Source organism: Coloeus monedula (assembly GCF_965178545.1).
Source record: "Coloeus monedula genome assembly, chromosome: 3".
Classification (NCBI taxonomy): domain Eukaryota; kingdom Metazoa; phylum Chordata; class Aves; order Passeriformes; family Corvidae; genus Coloeus; species Coloeus monedula.
Genome location: NC_138783.1, coordinates 99,443,143 through 99,460,328, shown reverse-complemented (window position 1 = coordinate 99,460,328; position 17,186 = coordinate 99,443,143). Strand labels below are relative to the sequence as shown.

General features: G+C 38.6%; 1 protein-coding gene across 2 annotated transcripts in view; it reads right to left on the bottom strand.

Annotated features, from left to right (window-relative positions):
- The window catches only part of TBL1X (transducin beta like 1 X-linked), a 193,046-nt gene that overhangs the window by 49,290 nt on the left and 126,570 nt on the right, over window positions 1-17,186 (bottom strand). The window contains exon 4 of one of the 2 annotated variants that reach the window (XM_082278853.1): window positions 4,817-4,924. The exons of the other annotated variant lie outside the window; for it this stretch is intronic. Within the exon in view, the coding sequence (XP_082134979.1) occupies window positions 4,817-4,874 (58 nt within the window). The 5' untranslated portion in view covers window positions 4,875-4,924. The remainder of the gene's footprint in view (window positions 1-4,816; window positions 4,925-17,186) is intronic. 2 annotated transcript variants of the gene reach the window in all.

The following is a 17,186-nucleotide window of genomic DNA, read 5'->3' as shown; positions in this document are numbered from 1 at the left end:
TGGTAAATTGTCCCAAGTCAGCATCTAAAAATGTCATTGACATCTTTTTAGCAAAAACATCTAGCTACTGTTTTTATTGTCTTAGACGTGGTACAGATTGTACATGGTGCAGATTATACACTGGGGAACAGTTATCAAGTATGTGTCATAAAAAATGGAAAAATTCAAACCAAAAAGTAAAAATTTGAGTGAAAATAGAAACTCACACAATCTTAACGCTAACCAGTCATTGCAAGACATTCATTACAATAAATGTTCTACTAGAGAAGAGTGTAAGCCACAGGCAACTGGGGAACTGATTTTCAGACAAGAATTCTAGACTGCAACATGCATATAAATGCTAGAAAGGAACACTGGTAAGTGATTAATGCATCCAAAATACCCAATTTGAAAAAGCTTTGATAACTAAATCAATAATATTGGGCTGGCTAGGGAAGGAAATTTATTGCAGAATTTGGATTGATGATAGCATTTGTCACTCACAACAGATGGCAACACATTTTAGATTAAAAAGTATGAGAGAGATTTGATTTCCCTTGGTTTTGCCATCCTCCCTCAACTCTCAGAAATTTCCTTTGGATCCTTATTACTCCTCATTGCACTGTACTGCTTTGACCTTCATTCCAAAAGACAAATAATTGTCTGTTTCTCTTTTGGAAAAAACAGAAAAGGAAAACTCTATATTATGAATTCTATATTTTTTCTCAGAAACTGAAGAAACCCAACAGAAGGTCTATATCAGCAATGAAGATGGCTGCTAACAAAAGTACGCTTCTCAGGTGATTGAAGAGGTGCAAGTTAATACAATTAATATTATTATATCAATATTATATTAATATTATATATTATATACTATTTTATAATTAATAAACATAATTTGGATACCAGAACTGTGGCTACTTGGTATAGCTTCTTTCACTTTCATCAATGTACCCGCTTTGTTGATATAACTGTGTCCACCACAGGAGTATTTTGAGTGCTCCTGTCTCCACACTGGCTGTACACTCAGTATAGATGTACCTAAGCCTGATTTTAGTAACTGGGGCCAACATTTAATTTAAAGGTAGACTTCGTATCAAGACACCTACACATAAATATAACCTGACTTTAAGAAGTTTGACTCCTGAGATAAACAATGCTTGAAAGACCTCAGCACTTTTAAGAATGATCACTTTAAATTGTGCACTAAAAAAGTTCATAATAAAAAAGGAGAAAACTAGACATTGCAAGACCTGACTTTGGATAGAAGAGATAACCTTGAACTGAAAATAAACACGTGTTCTCTTTGTATCTCAAGAAGGGGGCATTCATGGTCTTACTGTGGAAGCGACAACACCTAGTGACCTTAGTAGTGGAATTCCCATGGCATGAAGCCATAGAGCATAAATGGACATGATGATGGACTGCTTTGATTTTCTGAGCATAGATGAGCGCTGAGACAGTCACCTATGTGAAGAGGCAACTATTTACAAACTTACTTTAATACAGCTAAACATTTAGAGCCTTAACTTGTCCAAGTCCTGTGTTGTACAGGAGGGATTTGACTGCATTGTGCCTGGACCAAGCATCTTCTCCAGCCTGCTCCTCCAGCAGCAGGCAGCTCAAAGCAGTCTTCCTGGCTGTATTTTTTTCTGTTAAACCCACGATCAGTCAGTATAACTCATGAAATGCCACAACTTACCATTTCATTCCATCTGCAGATGTACTTGGTAATTATTTTATATTTCCTTCCAGGTAACCGATAAAGCACTTGAGCAGCATTGTGCCAAGAACAGATTCCTGTGAGTTCCCACTGGAAGTAACCCTTGAGATGAATTAGCCCCAACTATAATCGCTTTTCAAGATGTTTCTGTTATCCCATTTTTAATCCATTTGGTAATTCTGGATTACACAGATTTTACTCACTGTTACTTCATTTTAAACACAGTGTCAACAAGACTAAATAAATGTCATAAAGTAGTCTAAGTGTATTAATGTCAGCACAGCTATCTCTGTCAACTTCATTTCTGATCTTGGAAAAAGCAGCATCAAGTATGTTTGACAAGATCTATTACCCATAAAAACTTGCTTGCTGGCATTTGGCATGATGTCATCTCTTAATCTTTGTTGGAGATACTTAGTCTCAGCCTTCCAATGACTGCCCTTGATCTACTGTTACCTGGATCATCTTGTTTAACCTTTAAAAATTCTGACACAACATTTGCTTTTTCCAGTTCACTGAAACTCCCTTTAGTATGCCAAGATTTGTTAAAAAGCAACAATAACGGCTTAGACAGTTCAACTCTATTAATACTCTCTTGTGCAAGGTTTCTGGTCTGACAGAAAATTGAGGAAATATATACAAGAGCTGAACAACTAGAATCACGTGCCAGTATTCTCATAATGAAGTGTATAGCCCCCTTCAGCATCTTTGCTACAATGCTTCAAAGAATCTCAAGCGTTTATGTACCTCGCAGATGCAAAACAGATGAAATATTACAGGGACATTTTGCTTTTTATATACTTATTCTGCCATATGTATCTCCTTTGCTATTTCTCTCTTCCTCCCACCATTTGCCTACATTTTATGGGAAAGTCTTGAAGTTTTCCATGATAAGATTAAAGGACAGATACCTGAAAAAAAATAAGTGAACTTCTATATGGTCTTGTAAGCCACATTCATAGTTGTGTCTATGAACATTTTTAGAAGCTTTGGGTTCAGCTAATGTTAACAAATAACCAATGTAATATCCCTGTTTTTTGCAAACTCCTTAAACTGCAGGGGGGTTTGAACTCAGACTGTATTTAAACACTAGCCCTTTAAATCTGGCACACATTATTTCTGAAGCTATGGATTAAATATCTTTTGTCTGCTGTCACATCTTACATCATTTATAGTAGCAGGTGGAAAGGCAAAAGGCTGTATAACAGTTTCCATCTTATTGTCTTACTTAATCTGAAAATACAGATATAAAAATCTCCTTGGAAAAAACAATGACAGTAGGAAAAAATTAAACGTAAGAAGCTCTTGTAGCAGTTCAGTGAATTCATCACTGGTTATAGCTCTTGTTTGCTGAATGGAATTCCTAACAAACTGCCAGGTATATCTACTACGTCCATACCAGTTTGAAGCATATTTGAATATTTCTTCAAATATTTAACCTCAACTTCCTCTCTCTTATATGTGCAAAATACAATAGAACAGTGGAAATACAATGTTTCTATGAATGCCTTCAGTATGTGTGGATTAAATAAGAAAACCTTTTGACCCTCTAGATAAGAAGGTAAGGGCAGTACAACTTGCCATTAACACACACATTTGCATGTAAAGTTCTCTGTAAAATGGCAAAAGTGATTGCTTGCTTGTGGGAGATGTTACCTACAGTAGCTTTTTCCTGACATTTGGCTACACAACACTAACTCACCTCCTGATGTATCAAGAGGAATTTAAAAGGTTGGTTTCTTTTTTCACATGAGAAAAAGCAACTGTATTAATACACTGTTATGTAGAATCTTCTACAACCCAAACATAACGCAAAATAATTTCAGGATTCTTTATGCTTTGATTACATCCATTGGTGCACTGCTCTAATGTCTAAAAGCTCTTTCCAGTCCGGTACACAATGGCTTATTTTTAAAAATAAACTTTGTCTGGATGAAGTTTTAGTTTTGTTAGTTCCTGTTTTTCTTTCATCTGTTTGCACAGATCTAGACAACTTTTTATAAGCTCCATTAGAATAGAGTGTGAGACAAGATCTAACACAGGCCACAAGTGGACTCTCAAAGAACTGTTTTAAAGACCAAACCCTAAAAAGTATGATTAACCTTAACTTCAGTGGAGATTCTTTGCATAGGTATTTGGTTTCCTGGGACTGAAATAGTCTTGCAAGCCGAAGAAACAACTCAAAATAATGTATCTAATGAATACTAGTTACTGTGACCAACAGAAGCAGCCTAAGGCCATATCTTCTACCTGCTGGAATTTTGATTCTTTGTACAAGACATCTCTCAGGTCTTGAGGGTTTATTCTAAAACTGGCTTCAAGTCTTCTGACAGGATAACATCTATTTTCCACAGATTTGTTTGTTTGTTTGTTTCAGTATGTGAAACATGAAATATTTTTAGCAAATTCTACTTTTACCAACAAAGGGTTGTAATGTTGGTTATAAATCCTTTGTCAACGTTTCTCAGCTCCCCTATCATCTCTACAGTAACAGAACATTTTCCATTAGCTAAGAGATTTTCTACTTCTTGCAGTCAAAGAGTGGAAAGAAGATTATGGAAACAAACCCAAAATGTAAGCTTCAATTTCATTTTTTAAAAACATTTTAAAGCCCCATGGTATTTTCCAATTTGAAAACAGAAAGAGGTGGAAGTGCTACTGAGACAGAGCCATGCTGACACTGTTCAGATCAGTTTACATACATAGTAACCCTAAAACATCAGAAACTTGCACCCAAATTTCTGTTTATAGCCAACATAAACCCAATGTAAACAATTTCAAGTAGCTAAGCAAAAAAAAGATACAGCATTCACATGCTTTTTGCCTCTGCTGCCAAAAATGACTTTGGTAGACACAATATAACTACCAAAACATTTGTTAACATAATGTTATTTACCTCCTTGTTTTGCTTAACTGCAATGTTTATTCTATACCTGTGCATGTTTGCACTTTTATTACGTTCTAGACCATGATTTCAAAGAAACATGGGTATTCGGTCTATCAGTCTGAAACACTCAAGGCAACATTGCTAGAGCAATATCATGCAAAAAGGCAATTTTCCCATTTCATTTATGACCAGAAGTTATGAAGAAGTTATGATGACAAGGAATTTACCCGATTCCTGGAGATAGCGATACACCAAGAAATTCACTTCGTCACTGGTTATGCTCATCTTAGCCCAACCTCAATATGATGAGGTTTACGAGAAGTGTGATCCACGCTCTGTTCAAAGGGAGAGAAAAGAACAGGTTTGTTTTACCTTAATTTACTATGAAATGTGTTATCAAAACAGAGGTGGGAATTGTTAAGGTATTTAAAGATGTCATACAGTTATTAGAGCTGTAACGCCCCAGTGTGAGGCATCCATTAAAAATTGTGAATCAAGTATGCAGGCTGTACTGCACCTTCTCTTACAACACAGGAGCAGTATTTAACATATATGAGAGTCAGAGGGAACATTTTAAATATTGGAAGACTTTTCTAATGTCAACTCTTGTACTTGCGTGGCTTTACTACAGGTTCTTTGGAGACTTCTCTTTACTGTGTGAGCATTTTCTTCTCAGAACTGATGGCAATTACAGTCACGTATAACACACCAAATTATAAGGTTTTTGCAGCCCTGAATTTGTAATCCAGTTTTTTGTCCAGTCGTTCATCCACTAAAGACAGATTCTTTCCTCAGAAAACCATGTTACACAATGAATGGGGCAGAGGGGAAGAGAGAGAACACCATATACCTTGAGCCAACAAGGAAGACAAATATCCTTGCATTATATAAGGCTGTAATGTTATAATGTCTTTGTTGATTAATGGTGAGCAAGAATTAAACTCCAATTTTTCATTTAAGTAATCGCAACCTTTAGGATGACGGTTTTACATTACTATTTTGGGCATATACTCTGGCAATAAAAACACTGGGTTTAGATGATAAATTTGTTTTGAACGTTTTCCATTAAATCTTGATGATTCATTTCTGTTTGGGAATCTGACTTAAGTAGTGTGGTTTTAAAAGACCTAAGTACTTCTCAGACATAAACTTTGCAGCTGTGTCAGCCACACCATACCTATAAGTGATCACGTACAGCTTTGGCTGCAGAGGCACACACTGGGCTCTCACCGCGCACTACAAATGAAAGACCGTAGGCGTGTGCCGGGTGTTTTGATTTCCCACATGTCTCTTCTTGGCAAGAGGAAAGGTCGTCTTTGTTCATCGAAAACCTCTTCAGTAATTCCTGCTGCCTAAAGTAGCACCTGCTACTGCAGGTGATGCTGATCTACGATGTTTCCCCTGCTGATGGTCTAAACCAGCAGGTCACTCATGACTGCAACAGATGTCTTTGCATATTTATGTAAATAGAGGTCTTTCGAACCCTGGTAAGCCTTTTATTATCCCACGCTGTATTTCATCAATAGCTCGGATGCTGGTTTTCCATATGAAACCATAGCTTGCTAATTTGGCAGACATCTTCCTCAAATACTTGAGTCTTAATTGTTACAGTTTGCATTTCATGGAAAACAGGAAGAAACAAAGTACTGAAAATCATTCAGTCTCTGTAAGGAAAATTTCATCTCCTTTGGAAGGGATGAACACTTTCTGCTAAGATTCTGGCTGAGGACAGCATCAGCTGTACCCAACATCCATTCCCATCACACATGCCATGTATTGCCCTGGGAAGACACTCAGTCTCTTTTCTCCTCAATACCTCATCTGTAAAATGGGCTCAAACATCTCTGGCACATGATTAGGAGACTGGAAGCACTGACAGTGGTAAGGACTTAAGTTACCAAGGCTGGCAACTGCAGGCAGTGAAAGCACCACTTCCAGTATAACTTTATACACACTTCTTCCAGATAAACAAACTTGTACCTGAATAATTAATAACCCCCTGTGACCTTTTTGCATAATCATCACTGTACAATTAAGAACAAGACAGACATTCACGGCAACAGTTAAGGCCATTTTCTTCTCCAAGTGCTTAAAATGTATCTGTATCATTGCTATGGCCATGATAGTAATAAATCAAGAGAATTTGATAGCTGTGGGTTGAAAAAAAACCCCCCACTTTTAAAAGCGTTTTATAAATAGCTGTTTCAGAGTTTGGTGGTAGGAAAGTCGGTAAAGATGAAACCTCTTACAAAAATTCAGTTTCAGCAATGACGTACTCTGTGGTAAGATGAACTTTGTTTAAAAAAAATAAAAAAATTACAAATGCCATTTCTGGGTGCATACTGCCAATTTAAGACATTAACATGGTATTTCCCACATACAGAGGTTTACTTTGGGAAAGGGAAGGCAAGGGAAAGGAAGAATGCTGGGTTTTGTTTATTTTTCTAAAGATGACTTTTCTTAAATTAATTAAAATCAGAGAAAATGAGCATGATTGCAAAATAAATCGTCTCCCAGCTTCAGAAAAAAACCCACTCTATAGCAGCTACCTTTGTATCAGAATCCAAAACACACCAAGTAATAGCTGGATTTACAATGCATTTTCCCTGAAGTCAGTCAAAAGGAATTACTTTGACATGTGTCAGATCATATCTTTATACACATATTGTTACCATGCCACAAATAACCAGATGATCTCCACTAATACATTTAAGGTTTCTTCCCTCCCACAGATGCCAGTGTAGCAATCAGATACACAACTGTAAAGTTTTTACCAGTCCAAAGCAAGACAGAGATTTTGGCTTTTACCCAGAGAAATCTATTCATTAGAAATTTGGCTGACCATGCTCAATTTCATTAATGGTCTTTCTGATTCCCTTCTTCTCTGCAAATAAACAGTTCAAATAAAGTAGATAAAAAAGACATGGTAGGGAGAAGAGGAATATCCTAATGTTTTGTGTATCTCCAAGATTGATTCATAAGGAACAAACAACTAGCCTCCCCCTCAATACATTTTTTAATTGTAGAAATGTAAACTTCTGTAGGAAATCACAGAAACTTTCAGTTACCACTGTGATAGATTTATTTCTGCTAATTGATGGTCTCCTTTTGTTACTGACAAGTGGTATTACCTAGATTAATAGTTTTTTAAAAGAAATAACATCTTAATTCTTCAAAATGTCAAGAGGACTAACAAAAAGCATTCAAACATGTTTGAACTTTCTTTACTTGAAACACGTTTTCCTGCACCCAATTACACATAATGGGAAGTTCTATTCACTTCAACTTTGCTTTAAGAATTTGGGTTGTGATCCTGTAGATATTTAAGAGTGCCCAAACATGTGACCTGAGCTGATTAAGACTTCCCAAAGTATAATGGATGCAAAACATACAAACTCCATCAGTGGATGGATGGGTTGTCAAGATCATGCAAAACTGAATATAACACTTATTTTAAACAAACACTCAACTCTTAGTTCTACCAGGATAGGTTTGCAGAAATGCTTCCCATATAGGGGCAAAAATCTGGGACATTATCTCAAATACCACAATTGTGCTTCTAGGGCTGCTTGTCTTTTGCTGAACCAAGCGGTTCACCTGGCGTTGAGCTGCCTCCAGTGAAGCTAAAACTGCAGCATGCTTCCCTGTGCTCTGGGCAGCCAGGATAGCCTGCTTCCCGGAGTAACCACACAACCTGATTTGGCTCTGTGCACCAACACACCGCTGTTCTGAAGTTAAACCTTCCTGCAGCACTGGGAATCCTGCTAATGGGCCATGCAAGTGGCTCTGGAGAAGGCAGCCTCATGTATAGCCATGGTTTAGCACAGTGATAGCCAGGTCAGCTAAGAATAGTTTATTTACATCCATCATCCCCTTACTCAAGGGTTGCTCTTCCTTTGCCAGGCACATTTTAGCACTGCTGCCATAAATAAGGGAGATCTGGCTGAAAAATCAAGGAAAAATAACCTTTTCAATTTTGAAATAACATCTAAAGACTCAGCTCCTCCGCCTCTTTTCTAAATCATGCTCACAGGGTCCTCCAGGGCTGTGTCTTGCCCTCCAGGCCAACCCCAGGGCAGGGGACGGCCGAAGTTATTTCAGGAAATTAGTTTACATTTGCTACTTGAAGCAGCATGCCATCCATAGAGACTGGGAATTACCAGTCAATCTTCCCCTCGGAAGGTGGAAACAGGTCAGACACTGAGGGAAAACACCCAAACTAAAACCTAAACCTGAAACCTAAATAGGAACGCAGGCACTTCCCATTTGTGCATCCAGCCCTGCTGACAGAAATTTATCAGATGGCTGGTCTGACCCACATCTTAAACCTTGAAAAATTCTGCAAGTTCCAGTCTGCATTAACTGAGTGCTGAGCAGCTGTCAACTTTTAGGGAGGGTTTTTTTGTGGTCATTATGGTAAAATAAACACGGTCCCCTTCTCACCTCACAACCCCCCTTGCCTCCAAACCCCAGCTGAAACACACAAATTTTCATTTATTTCCTGCAGAGGCCAAAATGTCTTTTCACAACTGAAATCTTAATGACAACAACAACATTGTCATTAAAATGATAGGGAGGTATGTAGAGAAATTGTGTATTTGCTTTGGGGAAAAAAAGGCAAAAAGCAGAGGGTCCATAAAAATGAAAACATTCCAGAAAGTTCTAACATTTAGTGTTGACTTGATGCCCTGTTGCATGGGAACCAGAGTACACACACTTGTGCTCCCAGTTTCTCACCCAAGATGGATCTATGCACCAAAGCGCATCTCTCAGGACCCAATATGGTCTCCCCATCTCAGAGAAGAGAGTATGAACAGAATTACTAAAACAGACTCTAGGAAGGCACCATGACAGCACAGCCAAATCAATGTGTTACTGTTTTGTATATGCTCTGTAGTTTAATGAAAAACATTTCCCAAAGCCAGAAGCCACTTCTCACAAAATGAGTCATTTAGGCAATCTCTGTGTTTTCTGTTGAAAAATACTTTCATCAGAAACTTTCAATGAGCCCTACACTTCTGTATTTCTCAGATGTGTCTTACCATAGAGCCAGAACAGAGTCAGTAGCCAGCAGCTCTTCCCCAAAGGCTAACAAGCTCTGCTTGGCCCTCAGCAAAGCATTCCTCAGTCTTGGCTTTTATCACAGCTGCCTCTTCTCGTGGAGAAACTCCAGTATGCTGCTTTCTCAAAATGCCAAACCAGACTTCTGGGAGAGGAAAAGAGCACACTCTGCTTCTTCTCCCCTCACAGTCTCTCCTGCCATTTCATGAAACTCAACAGTAAAACATCTTTTTTTTACAAGTATCATTACACGGGAATTGAGACCATCACACTCCTGATTACAATGTATGAAACAGGGAAGAACAGTTCTTTGCAAACTCCACTCATGTCAGTGACCAAATTAACAGTGAGCCCTGTTCAAAATGCAGCTTGTGCAAGCATGACTTCCTGACTCCTCCTTGTAAGGCTTGATCAAGACACCTTGCTTCAAAAAAACTAAATCTAAACAGTTGGCCCTTCTAGAGATCTTGCACTTAAGAAAGCAAATAAAGATGTGCTCACAGTAAGAGCTGCACCGTATTTCCCTGGCCTTTCTTAATGAGGATACAAGTATGTTAATTATCTTCACTGTGTAAATGATCACCACATGTCACCCAAACCAGGTAGTGACAAAAATGAGGCAATTCAAATATCTCAGATCTACTGTTCTACACTTGTTACAGATGCTTACAGATGTCTTTGCATCATTTATACTGTCAATATTTTGAAGCTTTCTTTACAAGAGCAGCAGCAAATTTGTTGTTTTGGGGAAAACAAAAGCTGAGACTCCCCAGAACAGAATGATCTCCTTTAGGAATGGTTATTGAGTTGTACAGTATGCACTGTCTCACTTAGACGTCTGTCACCCATGTTTAGAACACATCAGTAAGGACAGGGACCTCAGTAACAAAGTAATAGGCTTGTCAGAAATCCTGCACTGCCAAATGTTAAGCCTGGCTCTTATTTTGGTTTTACGTCTATTTATTTACAGAGACCTTCTGCTGATTTTTAAAAGACCACACTAAACCTAAACAAACCTGGGGAGCCACAGCTCATTCCCATTCTCACTGCTGCCTGTAAGACCACATTCCAATGAAAAGTTGCAACAACTGCATCTGTACCTGAGAACTTCAGAAAAAATGGCATGGATATAATAAAAGCCTAGCTTGGATCCTGACACATTAGGGTATCTCATACTATTAGCTAGTGAGCTCAACCATATCAGTGTTCCAAATCTGGTGCCAATCAGAGAAAAAGGAGGAATACCACCTATACACATGTGGTAGTGATCAATTAACCTGCAATTCTGCCTTCAAAAGGTCACTCTTGATGAATCAAATGCTGTATGGACAAACCTCGCAAAAATTAGGTTTTCATTTAAATAAAATCAAAACGTTGTTCAGACAGAAGGTTGGTTTACCATGCAATATCTATAAAGAGCTGCCTTTGAAAAACTGAATCTTTAAATCATAACTGTTCCTACTGTATTTATTATTTTAAAAATCTGCAATGAATTATCAAAATGGTTGTCCAGTCTTGGAAAGAACGTTAACAAAATAACACATCATCCAGTAAACTATCAAAAAATAAAATCAAGGAAAAAAAAGTATCACAAAGATATTTATAAAAATAATTTGGCCAGTTAAACACTCTGGTGGACATTATTGCAGAAAATTTCATTTCTGCATGAATACTACTTTTCATTAAATTATAAATTACCTTTCAAACTGAAGAGCCATTTGGAACCAAACCCACATCAATTTATTTAAAGAAAGGGCAACGAGAGATATTCCAACAATTCGTAAGTGCTATTCAAACATTTTTCAATTAATCAACAATTCCCTGAGCAAAATAACTAATCATCAACAAAAGACAAGCCTTTAATCACCAAATTCCCAGCAAACTTCACTTCCTCTATCAAAAGATTCTGAACTGTGCATCAGATCTTTCATACTTATAATCCCTTAGTTTGATCAGGTGGTTCAGTTCTCAGCTGGTTTACTTAATTACATCAGCTTTCAGCATTTCAGTTCTAAGAGTTCAAGTGGATCTTTTCCAACTGCCTTTGCCGCAGAATGAAACGGGTTTTCCAGTATTGATTTTTCCTTTTTTGTCTCTTTGCTAGGGGCAAAAAAAGGAAAAAAATCCACAACTGCTCTTCATAATTAGTGCAATTGTGCTATACCTCTTTTACAGCTTCATTCTAAGAAGAGGCACCTTCGATTTTTTTAATAAACAGAAATATTGTTTACACTAATATATTATATGGAAAGCTCTGGAAAGCCAAAAATAGCCTAATGGGAAAGCAACGATTGATGGTAGACCTAGAGCTTACAAATGAAATGAAAATAATTGTTTTAAAATAAAAAAGGAAGGAATTACAGAGGCTTGAGAAATCAAAACACGATTGGATTTAGTTTGAGAACCAAGATACCTCATCACTCTTGGAACAACTGAAGTCAATTGGGAATGCTGCCACTAAACAGAACCAAGGATTTTCTTCCTTACATGAGCACAAAATGGCAATTAGGACAAACCAAAGGACAATGGTATGTGACCACTCATTTCAAACCAATTAGGCCAAAATACATGATTGTCTGATGGTGCAGTAACTGACTGTCTGTGTGCACGTGCGTTTCCATGCACGTCATGCAACAAAAATGTGCTTTAAATCTTACAAGTAATGCTATGTGCTGAAAAATGTTAAGGAAGATTGCAACTTTAAAAAGATGGCACAATTGCTCTAGTGATATTCAATTTTCTTTAATTTTGGCAAGAGGGCAAATGTATTAATACTACCTCAAATTTAACTTTTCACTTAATATACCTGGATTTGAACCTCGACAAAACAAACATTAGCATTTAAATTTTTCATCTGTACTTCACCTTCAGAGTTTCAAGGTGAAATGAATGTGATGACATGAGTTCCTACCAGAACTGGTTGTACCTGATTCATATGCAAGTAAAATAACACAGCAGAACTTTTAGAATGAACATTCCGCCCAAAAATCTAGAATAAAGTGTAGTTTCTTTTTCAGTTGATACTTAATAGTAAGTATACGCTAAAATAAATGTGAAGTATCTTGAGTCCTGAGCTGGTTTGTAAGAATGGGCACAGGCAGGTACCGTGATGAGATAGGCCATGGTCTAGTAGAGAAAACACTGGCTTTGAGATGACATTGTGTGGCTGGGACACAAAAGGAGCTTCCAGAAACTTCCAAAAGGCTCAGAGCCATCTGCTATATGGGCAGTGGGGATTACCAGCCATGGCACTCATTTTAAATGTGGCAATTGCAGGGCAAGGAACACAAGAGCGATGGGCTTGGAAGGACAAATGAGAGACAGTCTGAAGGCCTTGTCCAAAAGACAGAATATCTGAACAAGGCTTTTTTGATCATTTCTGTTTTTTATCTTTGCTGCCAAAAATGGCAAAACTGGTAGCTGGGGCCAAAATCCTGATTTTTCCAAACACATCTGAGTGCTTAACTGCAGAACTGGGTTGTGTCTTGATTGTGCACCTAATTTTTGAAGAGCGAGGTAAGGATAAAACATCCATGTGTGGCTTTTTACCATGTTCCTTACACAAACTGTTTCCTATACCACCCTGAGGGTAAATCCTTGTTATAAAAGCCGGACCACTACCACCTTACTGGCTGCAGTAGTGTCAGTGCCCAGTACAGTTGTTGGTACTTCCAGTACCCAACATGCTACAGACAGGTCGCCTGAGCACTGCCAGACCATGGAAATGGCAGGCAGAGGAGTGAGTGCAAAGGGCTTTGAGACTTGGTCCTGTATCTTGTCCCTTTGTCCCAGAGCTGTGGGGCACCCCCAAAGCTCTCCAGGCAACTGGCAGCACAGACACAGCACCACCACCATACAGGAGGGCCTGTTTGTCCACATACCTGCCGGTTTGTGTGCCACATCCCTCCCATAGGACCCAGACATCCAGTAAAACCTGTTTCAACTCCATGCACGTTCAATTTCAACCTGGTTTAGTATCTTTCAGGACAGCTTGACACAAGTACAGTTGGCGAAAAACTAAAGAGTGAAGACCATTCTGGTACTGTCTCATGACAACACTGGTAACCTGCGTGATAAAGTCTACTCTCGGGCTTGGCAAAGCTCTACTTGAGATAAACCAGCACAAATCTGTGCTAGGCTAACCAACCTACAGTCTTCTACCCATGCAGGCTGGCCCCACACAGCTGCAGGTTCCTAGAAGCAGTGGACAGGAGATGGACCAGCATTGTCCATCACATGTGGGAGGTGGAGATGGTCTCATCTCTGACACCTCACAATCTGAGATGTGCCGAGCAAGTGAGAGCCACAAAGGTCTAGAGAGCAGCAGGAAGCTGCAGCAGCTCAGCTAGTTCATGTCTGGATGGCCTCAGGCAAAGGGAATGTGCAGCGATGTCATTAAGGGGGTGTGTTTTTATTAGTTTCTGCTAATAAGCTTAGCAGATGTTACTGGAAACAGTTTGATGTTATTTTTCCATCATTTTCAATGTTTTTTTCCCCCTCAGCAAGTAAAGGGAGTTGATCTTCCCACGTATTTCAACCTTCACTTGTTTCCCCTGTAGTATTGTTAAAAATGTATCTGAAGATTTTCTTTATTTTTATTACTATTACTGTACAAAGGGAAAAAGAACTTTCCCCACGTGTCTGTAATTCCAAAATAGGTGAAAGGATTATACTCCAAATTAACAAAGAAAAATACTTTTCAGACTCACAGCATGGAAAATTTCAGCCCCCAAAACAAGTATTTTGTAAATTTTAGAATATATAAAAACAAAGAACTATAATGGAAACTATTTCAAACTTTTATTATGGCAGTTCCTATTATAAACTATTTATAAAGATTTTAACTATGGCTATAAATACTTCATGTTTTCCCTTGAATAATCCTAAGAGAACGTCAATGTTAAAAGCTGTAAGGACAAAGATTACATAGGGTGGTGCAACACAACAGAAAAATATATACATAAATTCAGGGTATTTCACTGCTGTGTATTTAGATTTAAGTGGAAATCTGTTGCAGCGGTTTTTTGTACATGTGTGTTCATTTTTTTTTTTTAACATAACTATCTGCCTTATATTGGTTTGAGCGCTAGAGAAGGGTTATTAAATGTCTCCATTTTACGAAAGGTATAGGACTACTTTCCTTGTTGGAAGGTGGAGAGGGAAGGAAAAAGGATGGAGGGAAATAATTTGCTTTTGAAGAATGCCTGCAGAAACTTCTAAGCAACCACTAAAGTAAAAGCTTATTTCTAGGTTATTCTTCTGCATTCACACTGCCAAATATTTTATAGAGAAACTTTGCATTAAAAATCAATACAAAGAATTAAGGGTGAGAAATTTCTGTCTTATAAAAACTACCTCAACCGCCAACTTCAGATACTGATTTATCTTTCTTTCAACTTTTCCTCTCGATGTTCTATATCCAGGATTTAAATAGCAAAGAAAAATTCACACACAGCATATCCAGTAATACAATCCAAGTTGTACAACACTATCATACATATTATCTGCCTTTTCATCCATCCTCCCTCCTTTACATGCTGTAATTGGCCAAGAGGGGTGAGGCGGGTTCTTCACCATTTCAGACTTTCCTGGCTTTCCGTAGGTGAAGAATGAACAACACAAAAAGACAGAGAATCCCATTTCTGGTGGCAGCAACATGAAGTCCTACACAGCCCTAATATAAATAGCAAAGTCTATAGATTAAAAGGCAATGCTAAGAGGAAAGCTTTTTAACCTATTTTTTGAAGAAGCTAAACAGCCTAGAAACTAAGATGAACTAAAAAATCCTTGGGGAGTCAGAGACAGACATGACATAATCTAAGGTTTTCAAAAAAAAAATTCAGTTAAATACTTCTCAGGAAGGATTTTAATATATTAGGACACAGCTATTAGTTAGCTCAGATTAAATAAAAAACGCACTCCCCTGCTTTAAAAAAATCAAGATACAGAGAACTGAAGCCTTAAACCCATACATACAGAGTTTGAGAAGCTTTTAAAGGTTTTAATCCCTAGACAAGAATCACTTTATCAGAGAATAAAATGATTCTACATTTTTGACCTTCCCTCTAAGAAGGACTCTAGGGAAGCTAGGGGTGATCAGAAGGGTTGAAGTTGATGTCAATCATATGCTTGCTATTACAGAAATACTATGAAAGCTGCTGAACACCAGTAGGATTTTGGGTACCTACAGGCTTGAAGGTCACAGGCTGGAGGGGATCTCAGGAGGTCTCTAGTCCTACCCCCTGCTCAAAGAAGGGACAGCTCTGAGGCCAGATCAGGCTGCTCATGGCTTGCAGCCTTCAGAGCTTGAAACCCTCCTCAGACAGGGAGGGCAAAGAATCTTGGGGGGACCTCACTCCCCATGGGAACACCTCAGAAAAAGCTTCTCCTTAAACCCAGTCTAAACCTGTTGCGACTTGTACTTCTTGTCTCTCGCCCTCCCAGCCTGCGCCGCTGTGACGGGCCCGGCTCCATCTCCTCAAGGACTTCCTGTGGGTGCTCAGAGGCTGCCAGGTGCCTCCAAAGCCATCCCTTCTCCAGGCTGCCCTTCTCCCCCACTCCCTCCTCACAGTGCGAGTGCTCCAGCCCCACTGCCTTGGGTCCTCCCAAGCACCTTCCAGCTTGTCCACATCTTTCCTGTGTCAGGTGACAAAATCAGACACAGTATCTGAATGTGGTCTGATGAGAGTCACACAGACAGGGACAATCCCTTCCCTTGATCACCTGGCTGCACTCCCACTCACACTGCCCAGATTATTTGTTTCTTCTAGTTCAGACAAAAAGAAATGACACCAGGATTATAAAGAGGCAAAACCTCCATATGGCTTTTAAAATGACCACCAGTACCAGCATGAATTCAAGGGAAGCAATTTTTCCAAACTGGAACAACCTTACTCATTGTCCTCTTTACTAATTTTATTTGGAAAAAGAAATTTTATTTGGAAAAGACATGCAGGAAGGTAGATAGGGTAACACTCCATACTGTCATGCCTATTAGATCTTCTAAGGATACTGTAACCAAGTGGGTATTTCAGTCATCCAGCTCCTGGAACATAATTCTCAAAGACTAGTTAGCTATGAAATTCCCTCTGCAAGGAATGGGGAGAGTTATGTGCCTGTTTCAAAGATTTATGTGTTTTCCTGTAGACGTGGATTAGACACTTGTCTGAGACTGGGATTCATTGCTTCAAATTTCCGCTCCAAATCCAGGCTCCAATTTGTATTTTTGGCTGTGGAGAATTGACTCAGAATTTTTATTTGAAAAAAAAAAAAAAAAAAGGAGAAATGTGGAAGTGGTAAAACAGATTTAAGAGACTGAAGATTAAAGTATTCACTTAAGAATTAGCAGGTTCAAACTTGCATTTTCCAGCTCCCAGAAGAGCACACTTTACACCTGGTTACAGGTTGCTGAAACAAAACCACTACGGAGCAAAAAATGAGAGACTTGCGAGGAATGGGAAAAGCAGCAAGGATCTGTTACTGCCCTTAATTAATAAACCACGTGTTTATTGCAAGCATCTGGTTGCTGAATCATGA